Below are 13,603 nucleotides of genomic sequence, written 5' to 3'. Positions count from 1 at the left end.
AGAAAAAAATAATTTCACAAACATGTCTCTTCAGGTTTTCTTATGGTTCTAAAACATGACTAGCTGGTAAATGAATCAGTTCAAGAAATATCAGTTTGGTGGGTAAAGGTTAATTATTTTTGGGGAAAGTTGTTATTTAGGCTAGGCTTCCCCTAAAACTTTTTCTTGATTTTTTTTCCCTTCGAACATGTCTTTTGGTTGCTTTAAATCTGGAACTTATTTCCTGACTTCTAGTTTTAATCAGTGTTCAGAAATTCATAAGTAGAGGTCTCTTCTCCCCCCCTCCCCCAGTGAAAAAAAATGTTAGACTTTTCTTTAAAAAGTGTTAAGCATTGCCTGAGAACTATGATAAAAGAACTTCTTGAGGGAACTCTCGGTGTCCTTTGGATCTGTCTTCCAGGTCATTTATTGGCATAGTACCTTTTTTCACAGATTAGTGACTGAAAAAATATTGACTGTGCCAAATGTGCGAGTCATGCTGCATTGATCAGAAAGTACAAAGTAATTGCTTCTGTTTTTACTTGATTCTTTATGTTCATGGAGCTTGGTAGAAGTTAATTTCCTGATCTGAGAGCTTTTTATACCCAAACATGTCTAGTGGAATAGCTGAACACAACAAATGTTTTTAGCAGAAGCAAAGCATAACTTCTCATGTAGATGGAATTTCTTCTGGAATATAATTCCCTCAAAAGAAGTTAGTCATTTTAAAGCTTACCATGATTTTCCTAAGATCTTTGCTAATTAAACAGTTATTTTTTCCCTTGCAAATGGTGGAATTTTGGTTATAGCAAATATTTTGGCAAAGAAAATCCACCTCCAAAACTAGATATATTTTTGATTATGCTAGGTTTCTGATTCTTTTAGTAATGAATAATTTTAAAATGACTTCAAAAATCTAATAAAATTAGGCATACACATTTGCTTTTGTTCATCAAACCTGTGGCTCTCTTTGGGAGACAAGTGGTATTTTTCGTAATGATATTTGAAAAACCTACCTGTTAACTACAATAGTCAACACCTTGCTAAAATAAGTCTTCTCTGGGGAAGAAAGGACATTTTGAATGATTTCTTGGTCATTTTTAGCATTTTCAGCATTTTTTTGGGGGGGGCGGGGCAATGGGGGTTAAGTGACTTGCCCAGGGTCACACAGCTAGTAAGTGTTCAAGTGTCTGAGGCTGGATTTGAACTCAGTTACTCCTGAATTCAGGGCCGGTGCTTTATCCACTGCGCCATCTAGCTGCCCCGAACCTGGCTCTTCTTGACTCCAAGGCTGGCCCTCTATCCACTATACTTTTGTGTAGTTTAAATATTTTATTCAAAGCACAAATGCAAAGCTTTATCCTATATATGGTATTTATTTAATTTTGAAATGTGGAATTATATCATTCCTATGTAGTACTGTAATTCCTATTTGCGCCCCCCCCCCCCCCCCCGCCCCGGGCAATGAGGGTTAAATGACTTGCCTAGGGTCACACAGCTAGTTAAGTGTCAAGTGTCTGAGGCTGGATTTGAACTCAGGTCCTCCTGAATCCAAGGCCAGTGCTTTATCCACTGTGCTACCTAGCTGCCCCCGTAATTCCTATTTGTTTAAAAAAAAAAAAGGTGAGCATATAAGTTGAGAGCTTAAAACAATAACTATGCTTTTATATTTTGCTGTGCTTGGAGGAACTTGGAAAAAAAAATAGACCATTCAGTGTTTTCCTAATTTCTGTATTTTAAGGGCTAATAACCCTTTCATTTATGTCCTTTGTCACATTTCTTCCTGCTTTTTCTGCTTCGTTTGTCATTTCCACTCATGCAATGTGTAGTCTCTTCCCTGCTTCCTTGCTTTCTACCTACAATGATGTATAAATCGCCTCATCTCAGCAAAACCTTTTTTGGATTCTCTTAACCTTTCTCTTTTAAAGAGAAAGTAGAGTGGTAGTTAAGGGAATGGAAAGTGGAGGGAATCTGCCTAGGTATCCTATTCCCTCTTACTTAGTTTCACAAGATAACCCCAAATGGCTAAAGCAGGTTTTCTTTAGAGCTTGAGGTGTTATATGACTTGAAGGCCAAGTTTCACTTTTCTCCCAGAAATGCTCCCCCCCCTCCATTTTTTTATGCCTTTCATTGTCTGAAATTTTTGTCCTGTTTGACATGAGATGTTTATTTTAAAATCTGACTGGACTGGATGTCTTAAGACCCCTTTCAGCTATTTTTTGAGTGATTCTATGAGTTTCAAAATATAAAATGAGACCAGATATTCTGATGTTTTGGTGGGTGATAGGATTGACAAGTTCCTTACTGCGGTATGGAGGGTTGAAGAAAGAAGGATTAAAGTTGGAAGCCGAGATGTTTGAAAGTGTTTGAACATAAATTTTTACTTTGAAATCTTTTTATCTATGTCAGGACAAGTAGGAAAGGTGGTTCCACTTGTACTTTAGGGGGAACAGTTACGGCAGCTCTGATGGAGGGCTGAAAAGTGGGCACAGCTTTCAGGAAAAATGGCTGCTATAGTGGGGGCCAACAGTTTTCATATAGGTCAGCCTAGATGGGTCACTGGGGTCCCTGTCAACTCTCAAATTCTGTGACTACCTGTGTTTTTTTTTTAATTTTTTTGTGTTTATGTTTTTATTCACGTCCTATGACATTTTAATAGCTATTTTGAATTTTTTAATCATAAAAGTATTATTTTCCAGTTACATGTAAAGATAGTTTTCAGTATTTGTTCTCATAAGATTTTTAGTTGCAAATTTTTCTCCCTCCCTGACTTTCCTCCCCTCTCCCCAAGACAGAAAGCAACCCGATATAGGTTATATATGTACAACAACTGTGACCTCTTGTTAACAAAGGTGTAGTGAATTAAAATAGTTACGAAATGAAGCGAGGTGGGGAAGTATTTTTAATTGATTCAACTCTCTGACAGAGTTTGGTCTCTAGTGCAGGCCTCTGCGACCCACAGTGGCCTCGTGTTTATTTGTCAGTCACAGAAATGTTAGGGTGTAAAGCAGTGCACACATCATTTATATGTCTCTTTGTGCATACAACATAGAGTATCTCTTGGTACTGTTTCAAGGACTTTGGATGACCCAAGTTTCCTTTTGTGCCAGAAAGGTATTTTAACATAGATCTCTTGCGTAATCACAGAATATAAAGTAGATTAAATAAAATGGGATTAGCTTTAAGAGAAAGATGTCTATCTAATATGCAGATCAAACTCTGCAGGAATCAATAATATTTTAGGTTCATGTAATCATTTTTCTTCTATAAGCTGCTACTTCTATGGTTGCTTGAATTCATGAAGGTATTAGTGTGAAATAATTGCTGTAGGCAAAAAGAGTTAAGTAAAACAATATAAGAATATCTGTGGATGAAAATACAACTTTATACTTTCAATTTTTAAAAAAATATAGGTATATTGCTTTATAGCTCAGATTAAAAATATTCATAATTATATTCTTTGGTTCTTTTTTATTCTGAATCACTTAATACAAGCTTTCACCTATATATATTTTTAAGTCTTCATATTCATTGTTACTTTTAGCACCAGTTCTGAGCAATTTAATCTTAAAAAAATTTTTTTTTTTTTGCACAGGGCAATGAGGGTTAAGTGACTTGCCCACTGTCACACAGCTAATAAGTTTGGATATATCTTTATAACACTAAGTATAACTAAATTGCATTAGTCAATAATAACTTGCTATGTGAAATCCTCTAAAATTGGAAGTGATTCAGTTTAGTATTTGTGTAGCATTATGTAGTCATCTTAGTTTTTGGATTTATCTATTTTTTAAAAAATGGTAAAACTGTTCCAATTAAATATTATAATTAGCATTTATTAATGTAAGTGCAAATGTTAGTATTTGCATATAGTTTTGCATCTAGTCCTGGTGTCATGGTATGTTTGAATTCTTGTATGATATTACTTTAGTTTTAGATTTTTATTTAGAGTTTTTAGTTCCAAATTTTGTCTCTCCTTCCCTCCTCTCTGAGGCTGTAAGCAATCAGATATAGGTTATCCATGTGCAGTTATGTAAAACATTACCATATTAGTCATTTTGTATAAGAAAACTTGAATATATGATATTACATTAGATGGGAGACATTGAAAGAAGTGTAGGTAGCTTGAGATATGCAGGTACACTTTACATGTCTAATCAAGTTCATAATGTAATATTTTTTATCTTTAGTGTGCAGCTATGTCGAGCACTCTGTGAAAACAAAAGCCGTGAACATTTGATTTTCAGAGGTAAGTGCTTTAAAACAAGTCTAAATAAAAGTTTGATAAATATGATATTTTCAATTCACTATTTTAAAATGGTAAAAACAAAAGTGGAAATATAGGATGGCTACTCTTAATTTCTATTTTTACCTGTCCTACTGACTCCTTTAAGCATTTGTATTTTTATTATTTTATTTTTTTGTGGGGCAATGAGGGTTAAGTGACTTGCCCAGGGTCACACAGCTAGTAAATGTCAGGTGTCTGAGGTCATATTTGAACTCAGGTCCTCATGAATCTAGGGACAGTGCTTTATCCACTGTGCCATCTAGCTGCCCCCAAGCATTTGTATTTTTGATGCTGTTTGAGAATAAGAAAACAAGGTTGTAAAATAAAGTAGGAATTTCATCATACTTCTTTTGTTGAAGATAACATCTATTTTAGATTTCCTTAGATAGTAGGAGGTGCTTGGTGCATTATATAATTTGGGTTGCATTTTAATCAAACCTATGGCATAGGAAAACTTTGTATAATGGTATTTATCTAGGTTGTCATATTCTAATTTAGCTAGCAATTGCTGTATCTTAAATGATCAATGAGAAACAGGATAGAAATAAACTGTTGCAGAAAGAACAACTCTTGTCTAAGAACTCAGATTGAAGCTGTTTTTTAAATTGCTAAGATGTTTATGTTTAGGTGATATCTGGGGATTTGTTAAATCGGTTATGGAAAACTCTAAAAGCCAAGGAAATATTTACATTACAACTATAACTTAAATAATTTTTTCAAGATGCAATTAAAATATGTTTTAAAAGCAGTAAATGATTTAAATTTTTTCTTTTAATTTGTTTTAAAATGATTTCCTGTATCAAGGTGCTTCTTTGCCAAATAACATTTTTACTCTTACCTTTTTTTTTTGGGCGGGGCAATGAGAGTTAAGTGACTTGCCCAGGGTCACACAGCTAGTAAGTGTCAAGGGTCTGAGGTGGGATTTGAACTCAGGTCCTCCTGAATCCAGGGCCAGTGCTTTATCCACTGTGCCACCTAGCTGTCCCCTACTCTTACCTTTTAAGAAATGATGGTTTGGAGTGTCAAACCACTCATTAATAATACTATAATTCTATTATTAGGGAGAGGAAAAACTGCTAGGGAGTTGGAAGCATTTCATGTAACATTCCTTATGGTAGAATTTTGTAACTTACATTTTCTCAAATCTAAAACTTATTTTAGATAAGTTCTTTATATAAACAAAAGTTATTATTGTCTATTCTGCACATTTCTCTTATCCATTCCGTTCTTTCAACTCATGGTCTCATCACTTTTCACCTGGACTATTGTCATAACCAACTAATTGATTCTGTTTATTTAAAACTAGAATTTCTTTAGTTCCAGTGCACACTGAGAACCTTCTGAGACTTTGTTCTGTTATTTGTTTTTCCTCTTTTTGGGGGCAGGGATGTTGTGTTGATAATGGTTATTTTTGCATCTTTTAAGGAATTAGTATAATATGACTAGTGAAGCTTGCTCTTTCCCCATAGCTAATTTTGTTGAGGCACATTTGTTTTCATTATATCTTACTAATTTCATTTGTGGATTGGGTCAAGAATGTAAGATTTTATTTTTCCTTCACTAGTATGTTGCTTTTCCTTGTGCCTTGGAGCTATAGAACAATTTTATGATGTTTTCATTTGTTTTTTGGTATTTTCCCATGAAAGAGTTGAAATGTACTTTGTTATATAGTGGGGTCTTTGGGGTTCTATTTTCCATCAGGTAGAGAGTCAGTTTAAGTGAAGCTTACAGTGTAAAGGACCAAAGCATAGGTGGGTGTCTTAGAGGAAATGGGTCCCCATGCCCTTTTTTTCTTAGTATCCTCTTTGCAGGAAAGGCTGGGGCAGTGGGGTTGGGAGTAGAGTGGGGTGCCGGGTGAGGGGGAGATGAGCCCAGTGGAAAGTTTCATGAATGTATGTATTCTAAATACTATTCTTGCTATTTGTGTGTGATAATAGTTTAATCAGTAGTGAAGAGAAATGGAAATGATAAAGGTTTTGGAGAAAGAAAGAGGATCACTGTGTTAATAGGCTGGAGAGAAAGCTAGGGTTTTGTGTTGCCTTTCCCTGCTAGTTCTTAAGATTGTAATTAACTGGTACTTGGGGAACTTAGTGGATAGAGCACTGGCTCTGAATTTGGGAGGACCTGAGTTCAGTTCTCACCTCAGATACTTACTAGCTGTGTGACCCTGGGCAAGAAAGTTAACCCCAGATACCTTAAACAGCTGGAGTCATCTCCAATCGTCCTGATCTATATCTTGCCACTGGAGCCAGATGGCTCTGGAGGAGAGAGTGAGGTGTTGGTGACCTTGCACAGCCCTCCCTTACTTAAATCCAATTCACTGCAAGACATGACATCACCCTGATGCCATGCTTCTCTTTGGGGGGAAAAAGGACAAACTCAAGAACTGGTACTTTAAAAACTCCTTTTAAATTCACTAGTGAAAAGAAGTTAGTGTTTTAGTATTGATGTTTTTATAGTAGTAAATAAAAGAATCTTATAGTTAGGCAAATGTTCCTAAAGAAACGTACGTTGTGTTCTAGTAATTGTGGATTTACAATGTGTTTTTGTTCAACAGATCTCCAGCAAGTTATCTATGAGCTGTCATATCATGTCATAAGGGGAACTCTAAAGCATGAACAAGCATCAAATGTTCTCAGTGACATTATCGTAAGTATACATATTTAATAGTACATTTGCCTTATCTCTGAAGGAAGAGAGGGAACAGTTTTGATACATGGTGCCTTTTGAAATAGAAGTTCTTCAGATTTATTAAATTTTATTTCACTTGTTTGTGTTATTTTAAAGATAGTAATAATGCCAAGTAATTGTGGTTATACAGAATTGAAACGTTGCCCCATTGAAAGCAAAGCAGAACATATTGGAGGGGGAGGTAAAAGAGTGTATGTCGTACTGAGCTAGGGGGAAGCTTGCTTTTCACCTTCAGGTGAAAACATCACAAGTACTATGGTTAAAACTCTAACCAGTTAAAAAAATACCTTGTATAAAGCTAAGCAGTTCTGCTTGTGCATATAGGATAAAATTGTAATGACTAAAACTAAGGAACTATATTTTAGACTTGGCTTATAAAATGATGCATTGCTTTGTTCTTGAAAATTTTTGCCTGTTAGTCTCCACCAGTGTTGTAAGTAATATTAACCTTGCAGAAACCAGTTACTAAAATGCGTTCCCTTTTAAAAGAATTGATGTACTGTATTTTCATTTTCTTTATTAGAATTAAGTTTTGTTTCAGATCAGAGAATGTTTCTGATTAATTTGGTATTTTGTCTGGAAGATTGGCTCCTAAATGGTAAGGCTACAGAGACTAAGTTAGTTCATAAATTTTTAGAAGTTGGCTTACATGTGGTCAGTTCCTGCTGTTAGGGAGCTAAATGAGTCAGACTTGAACAAAATCCCTAGAACAGTTGAAAACCACCTCTTTGATGTTTCCCGGTAATTTTGGGCTCTTTGTCCTTGTGTAAATTTTTTCCAGTGCTGCTTCAAGCCAGCTCTTTTCCAAGTGCTTTATTGGTTGGCAGAGATAGGGGCAAGTCTTCAGGTGCACCTTAATGCTTTTGTCTTGATTTTTGGATTGGGATAAAGTATCTTGGGGATTTGGGGCAGCCTGTAGTTCTTCCCAATATCCTCATACATTATGAGCCTGGTAGTATTGTACCAGTCTAACATTCTACTCATTCTTCTGGGCACCACCTGGCTAATGTGTAATATTTTAAAACTTGACTCTTTTGTGGTGTTCAGGTAAAGCAGTGGAATTCACACCAAAAGTCTGTGACCCTTTTGAAACAGCATCAGAGCAGTTGGCAATTGATTTTTTTTTTTTCTATTCTGAAAATTGGGCTGCATTTTTAGCATTCTGTATTTGTCTTTTACAGGGTGGAGGAGAGGGTAGTGTTTACAGGAATATATTTGAAGGTTTTTTTTTTTTTTTGGGTAGGGGTAACATTTAACATACTCTCCAAATAAACTACTTTGATATGTGAAGAGTATGGATTTTTTTTTTTTGGCCATGTCTGCTTTGAGTTCTCTTCTTAATGCTGGCCGGGGTTGCTTGTTATACTTGTTCCTTTCGTCATGGCATATATATATATATATATATATATATATATATATATATATATATATATATATATATACACACACACACACACACACACACACACACACACACACACACACACACACACACACACACACAGCAACATGACCTGCCTTATTTTTTTATTTTTATTTTTATTTTTAGTGAGGCAGTTGGGGTTAAGTGACTTGCCCAGGGTCACACAGCTAGTTAAGTGTTAAGTGTCTGAGGCCAGATTTGAACTCAGGTACTCCTGACTCCAGGGCCGGTGTTCTATCCACTGCGCCACCTAGCTGCCCCCTTATGTTTTAATTATACAAATGCATTTCATTTAGTTTAACCTAACAGCTTGATTTTTTTTTTTATAAGACTCATGCTGATTTCTATTAGGCCTTTACAAATAATTCAGTTAAGGTTGCTTATAGTGTTAGCCAACTACTTGCTAATTGCTGTTCTTGTACTATGATGGTTACTTTAATGGAAAAGAGGGTGGAAAAATGAGACTATCCGTAGGAAAAGACTATAATGCTTCTAAAGTGTGGTACTAGAAATGGGAAAAAAAGTTTCCCCAAAGGTGAAATATGTAATATGATAAAGGTGGTGGGATCTGGTGTATATAAATATATCATGAAAGAGTAAAGGTTATAGGACAGCTATATTAGGGTTTTTGGTATTTTTTTATACTTTTACCCTGTTGAAGTGTGAGAGTGATAGATTTTATGTAGGTTAGTGTTATAGCTTAAATATTAATTTAAATTAACAAACTTAAATAAGAAATGTTTCACCAATAGTTCATTACCATTCTGTTTTAGTTAGATGAGAGGTACCTTTAATACAAGTGGTTTCTAATTTAGGATCCTGTTTGAAAGAGTTATACTTTTGTGTTGTTATACATTCTGCCAAATTATTTCATGATTCCCATGCTTCTCATCCATGATTTCTATAATTTCTGACCTTTTAAATTTTCTGGATATAGGAAATTCAATTGACGGATTTACGTACACATCGATACAGTGGTGCCTAGACCTTTCAACAGTAATATAAAAAAAATTCACTTAAGGGTGGTGTTCTAATGCCATGATAATTATATCTTCAAAATTTAGGACTATCGTGAGGATATGCCCTCCATCCTAGCTGATGTATTCTGCATCTTAGGTAGGTATCAGTTCTTCAACTATGAAAAGAGCCATTTGGTAAGCTCATAAAATTCCCCCCCCCCCAAAAAAAGAAAACAAAAACCAAAAGATTTTACAAATGACTCTATGTAGTTAACTGCTTTTTCTTCTTGGAAATTGGAGTGTTATGAGTGAAGTACAGTGTTAATTTAGGCATTTGGGGTTTTTTGATAGACATTCCAAGAATTTTAAAGTTGACCAGGCCATTTGATGGGAGTAGTAGTAGCTAAATAATTTACTGTAGTTCAGATACCCCCCCCCCCCATTTTGTTGTCAATTTTATAGGCAGGCAATCTAAATTTATGGTAAGGTCTAAAATTCTTATTTTCCATAAATGTGCTTCATCCTCTTTAATGACTTTTTTCCTCCCTTAAACAAGAATCGGTTATTTGAAAAGGCTACTTTAGTTTTGAAGTTGAAAAACTTTTTAAGCAAGTGAATAAACCAGATTTAGAAATATCTCATTTTTTCCTCATCCAAGATGGCTGATACATTTATTTATGCTCAAAACCCATCTCATATCTGGACTAAAATCTTAAGTACATAATTACCTAGTAATGGTTATTAAAAGTTAGATTGCATTTTACTTGTTTTTAACTTTTAAAAGAAAACATTGCACCACTTTTAAACACTTGTCAAATAAAAGTCTTCAAGTTTATATGTCAAGTTTGAATTACTACTTTGGCTCTTTGATAAATTTTTTCATTTACAACTTGGTTTAGGATACCTTTTTCTCATTGAAAATGTACATTTTGGCCTTAAATAAGTGAATACCTCTTGAAAATACCTCTTTCAAGCTGGAAAAAACGATATAGAATTGTAATAAGCAGATGAGAATGCTTCAGGGTTGTGAGTGAGGTTTTATGGAACAAGGAATAGACTTTGAGTGACTTTTTTCAATAAATTCTGGCTGCTTGTCTTGCCTGTTGAATAGCTTATTGTGATTTCTTTTGTACCTACTTAAATTATTTTGAGAGGTTTAACATCAAGGAATATTTAAAAATGTATGCTGGTTGTTATTTATCATGGCAGTTTTAGAAATTAGAGACCTAACAGTCACTTTAAACAGTCTTTGTTTACTGGTAATTATAATGTTTGAACTGTGTGATATTTTAGAATTCTGACATTTGACTTATTTTGTTAGAAATCTTTGACCATAAGAAAAGAAAGTTTTTATACTTGAATAATTCAATAATAGTGTTTTATTCTAATGATGTACCTGTAAAATAATTATTTTTCAATAGATAAATTTTTACAAATTCATATTTGGTGCTCTGTTGGGGGGGAAACAACCATATTCATAGTCCACACAATTCATTTGAATAAGCTAGCCATGTAACAAAAGGTTTTCTGTACCAGGTAAAGAAGGTAAAGAAATCCAGATGCTCAATAGGTACTTGGGGGTAAAGAGGTCGGTGCCCGACTTAATGAGATGCATGTTGTATTATAGTGGTTGGGGGGGAGGACTTCTCAGGTAGAGAGAATTGGGTAATGGCCCCTCCCCCTTAAACAAAGCTTTAAGAATAAAAACAAGGAGGAATGGTAAGAAAGACTTCTTTCACAGACCCAGGCTGTGCTAAGGAGGATTAGCTAAGGAGTAAAAGGACAAGGTTCATCAAAGATTTCTTATAAGGCCAGGGAACACAAGTTGAATAGGGGAAGGCAGGTGGCTGCCAGAATGATTTTTATGTGATGTCAAAGAAGATAGACTTGGGTCTGAGAAATGAAAAGCTATGGTTCCCTAGAGATTTAGGGATGTGAAAAAGGTGTAAGCTTTGGGGGGTTGAGGATGGGAGGTACCGTTATATGGTAGGCTAATAAGAAGACTGACACTAAAGGTCAAGAGAGAAGCCAACTCACTAGAAAGGATATAGTTGGAAGTGTCTGGAAAGGGATAGATTGATATTCTGAAACCTATGTGAAGAGACTTTGTAACTCACCTGTTGGTACTTTGAAAAATTCTCTTACTCTTCAGTTAAAGATCAGTTGTGAATATTAGAGCATCTATGAATCCTGGCAATTCCTTACTAATGGTTGAATTTTTTGATATCATGAAATTGGAACTATTTCATTGTGTTAGCTGTCTTATTTTAAAAAGGAAGGTTTTTTTGTTTTTTTAAGTGCTCACAAGTTTGTATTCTTAGGTTTGATCAAGAATAATGTGTATTTTCTAAATACACTGACAATAGTTTTGGAAGTTTACAAACATGTCTTGAGACACTAGGTAGGTAGATTACAACAAAAGGTTGATTTTTATAAAAGATCTTCCAGAAGAACTTTTACAAACAACAGCATTTAGAAGAACATGTTTTTATGTTTGTAGTGTTTAAAACATATTCTGGGGGCAGCTAGGTGGCACAGTGGGTAGAGCACCAGCCCTGGAGTCGCAAGGACCTGAATTCAAATCAGGCCTCAGATACTTGACACTTAGTAGCTGTGTGACCCTGTGCAAGTCACTTAACCCCAGTTGCCTCACCAAAACAAAAAAACAAAAAGACACTCCTCCATTCATTTTATAATTGCTCACATCCATCCTCCTGCTCCAAAATTTTGTTGTTCAATTCAAATTAAAGGACCCTGATATTATAAAACTGAAGAACTATTAACTCAAAAAGGAAGGTTAAAAAAATTTTTTTTTGAGTGCTTTGAAGCAAATCGTGGAACTCAAATTTCTGACAAAAATGGTTTTATGACTATGAACAGTTATATAAATTATACTAGCTACTAGACACTTAGTATGATGTTATTAAGGTTTTCAAAATACTATGCAATTTTTGAAGCATTGGGGTGTGGCTATCGGCCTGGCTTGAAGTTTATGCCAGATTCTGGCAGGTTCTACCATGCTAGACAAGCTTCAGCTATATTCATGGCAATGGACTGAGTCTGCTTTTTGAAGATCTGTGGAGAGATTCCTTACTAGTAGTTTGGCTGCTTCCTGATGGCTATGCTGATGTCGTTGGCTATGGTAATTCATTAAGCAAAAAACTATAAAATGGCCTTCAGTCTTTTGGGGCCCTTTTCCACTTATGAACTCAGGGTGGCAGAAAGGTAGAAAAGGGGACTGAGAATGCTAAAGATCATTTCTGTTTATATGTCTATAAAACTTGGTGCCTGGTATTCTAAATCTGATATCCTTGTTTAGTGATTAAATGGACTGAATAATATCAATCTTTACTCTTGCTGTGAATCAAGAGTTCTTAACCTTTTTTGTGTCATGGAACCTTTGGCAGTCTGGTGAAGCCTATGGACTTCTCAGAATTAAGTTTTTAAATGAATGAAATAAACTCCATAGAATTGTAATAAAGGAACACAATTATATTGAAATAGTTATCAAAACTTTTTTAAAAAAGAAGTAAGAGATTCCAGATTAATAAATCCTTGCTATGAAGCCAGCTCTCAGATACTCCTTGGAGATACTAAGTATAGAATTTGTGGGGTTCCTTTTTATATTGCACCCAAAGGCAACAAACATTTCATGGGGCATCTGATTATCTTGTATTGCAGAGATTGTATAAAAATACTGATAATTTTTGCACTAACCTCTGCAGAGGATGAAGAAATAAAAAAATTCTATAAAGAACCATACAACATGTTCCTAATTAAGAAAACATACACTTTTGACAATTGGTGATTTCAGTTCAAAGGTAGGAATGGGTGAGAATGGTGAGAAGTATACTGGAAAACATGAACTCTAGGAACAAAGGAATGAAAGAAGCCAAAGATTTAAACACTAAAGAGAAGCCTCACAGCTTTTCTTAATGAATACTTTTTTTAAAAGAAAAGAACCAGTGAATGACAGACATGGTTAACACCCAGTAGCATCACAAACATTCATAGGCCTTGAGAGTTGGAAGGGGCCATTACTAGTCACCTAATAGAACCTATATGTAACAGGGGGATCCCTACTAAAAGAATCATTTAAGTTCTTCATTCCAGCCTCTTCTTGAAGACAAGAAACGACTTGTAACTGATAAGTCATTCCTGAACCAATTGTCTATAGTCAGATTTTGCTAGAGCAGAGGTCAGAAATAGTATAAAATTAGAAGAAAGGATGAGAAAAGCATTTGACATGCAGTCAAAACTAGT

At 35.0% G+C, this 13,603-nt stretch overlaps 1 protein-coding gene across 1 annotated transcript in view; it reads left to right on the top strand.

The window, feature by feature from the left end:
* THOC2 (THO complex 2) overlaps nucleotides 1-13,603 on the top strand; it is a 90,989-nt gene that overhangs the window by 2,106 nt on the left and 75,280 nt on the right. Inside the window, exons 2-4 of the mRNA XM_043974635.1 lie at nucleotides 4,170-4,228; nucleotides 6,825-6,916; nucleotides 9,446-9,497. Coding sequence (XP_043830570.1) covers nucleotides 4,170-4,228; nucleotides 6,825-6,916; nucleotides 9,446-9,497 — 203 coding nt within the window. The remainder of the gene's footprint in view (nucleotides 1-4,169; nucleotides 4,229-6,824; nucleotides 6,917-9,445; nucleotides 9,498-13,603) is intronic.

Source organism: Dromiciops gliroides, chromosome X (genome assembly GCF_019393635.1).
Source record: "Dromiciops gliroides isolate mDroGli1 chromosome X, mDroGli1.pri, whole genome shotgun sequence".
Classification (NCBI taxonomy): domain Eukaryota; kingdom Metazoa; phylum Chordata; class Mammalia; order Microbiotheria; family Microbiotheriidae; genus Dromiciops; species Dromiciops gliroides.
The sequence above is the reverse complement of the archived record's forward strand: the minus strand, read 5'-3'. Positions and strand labels throughout refer to the sequence as shown.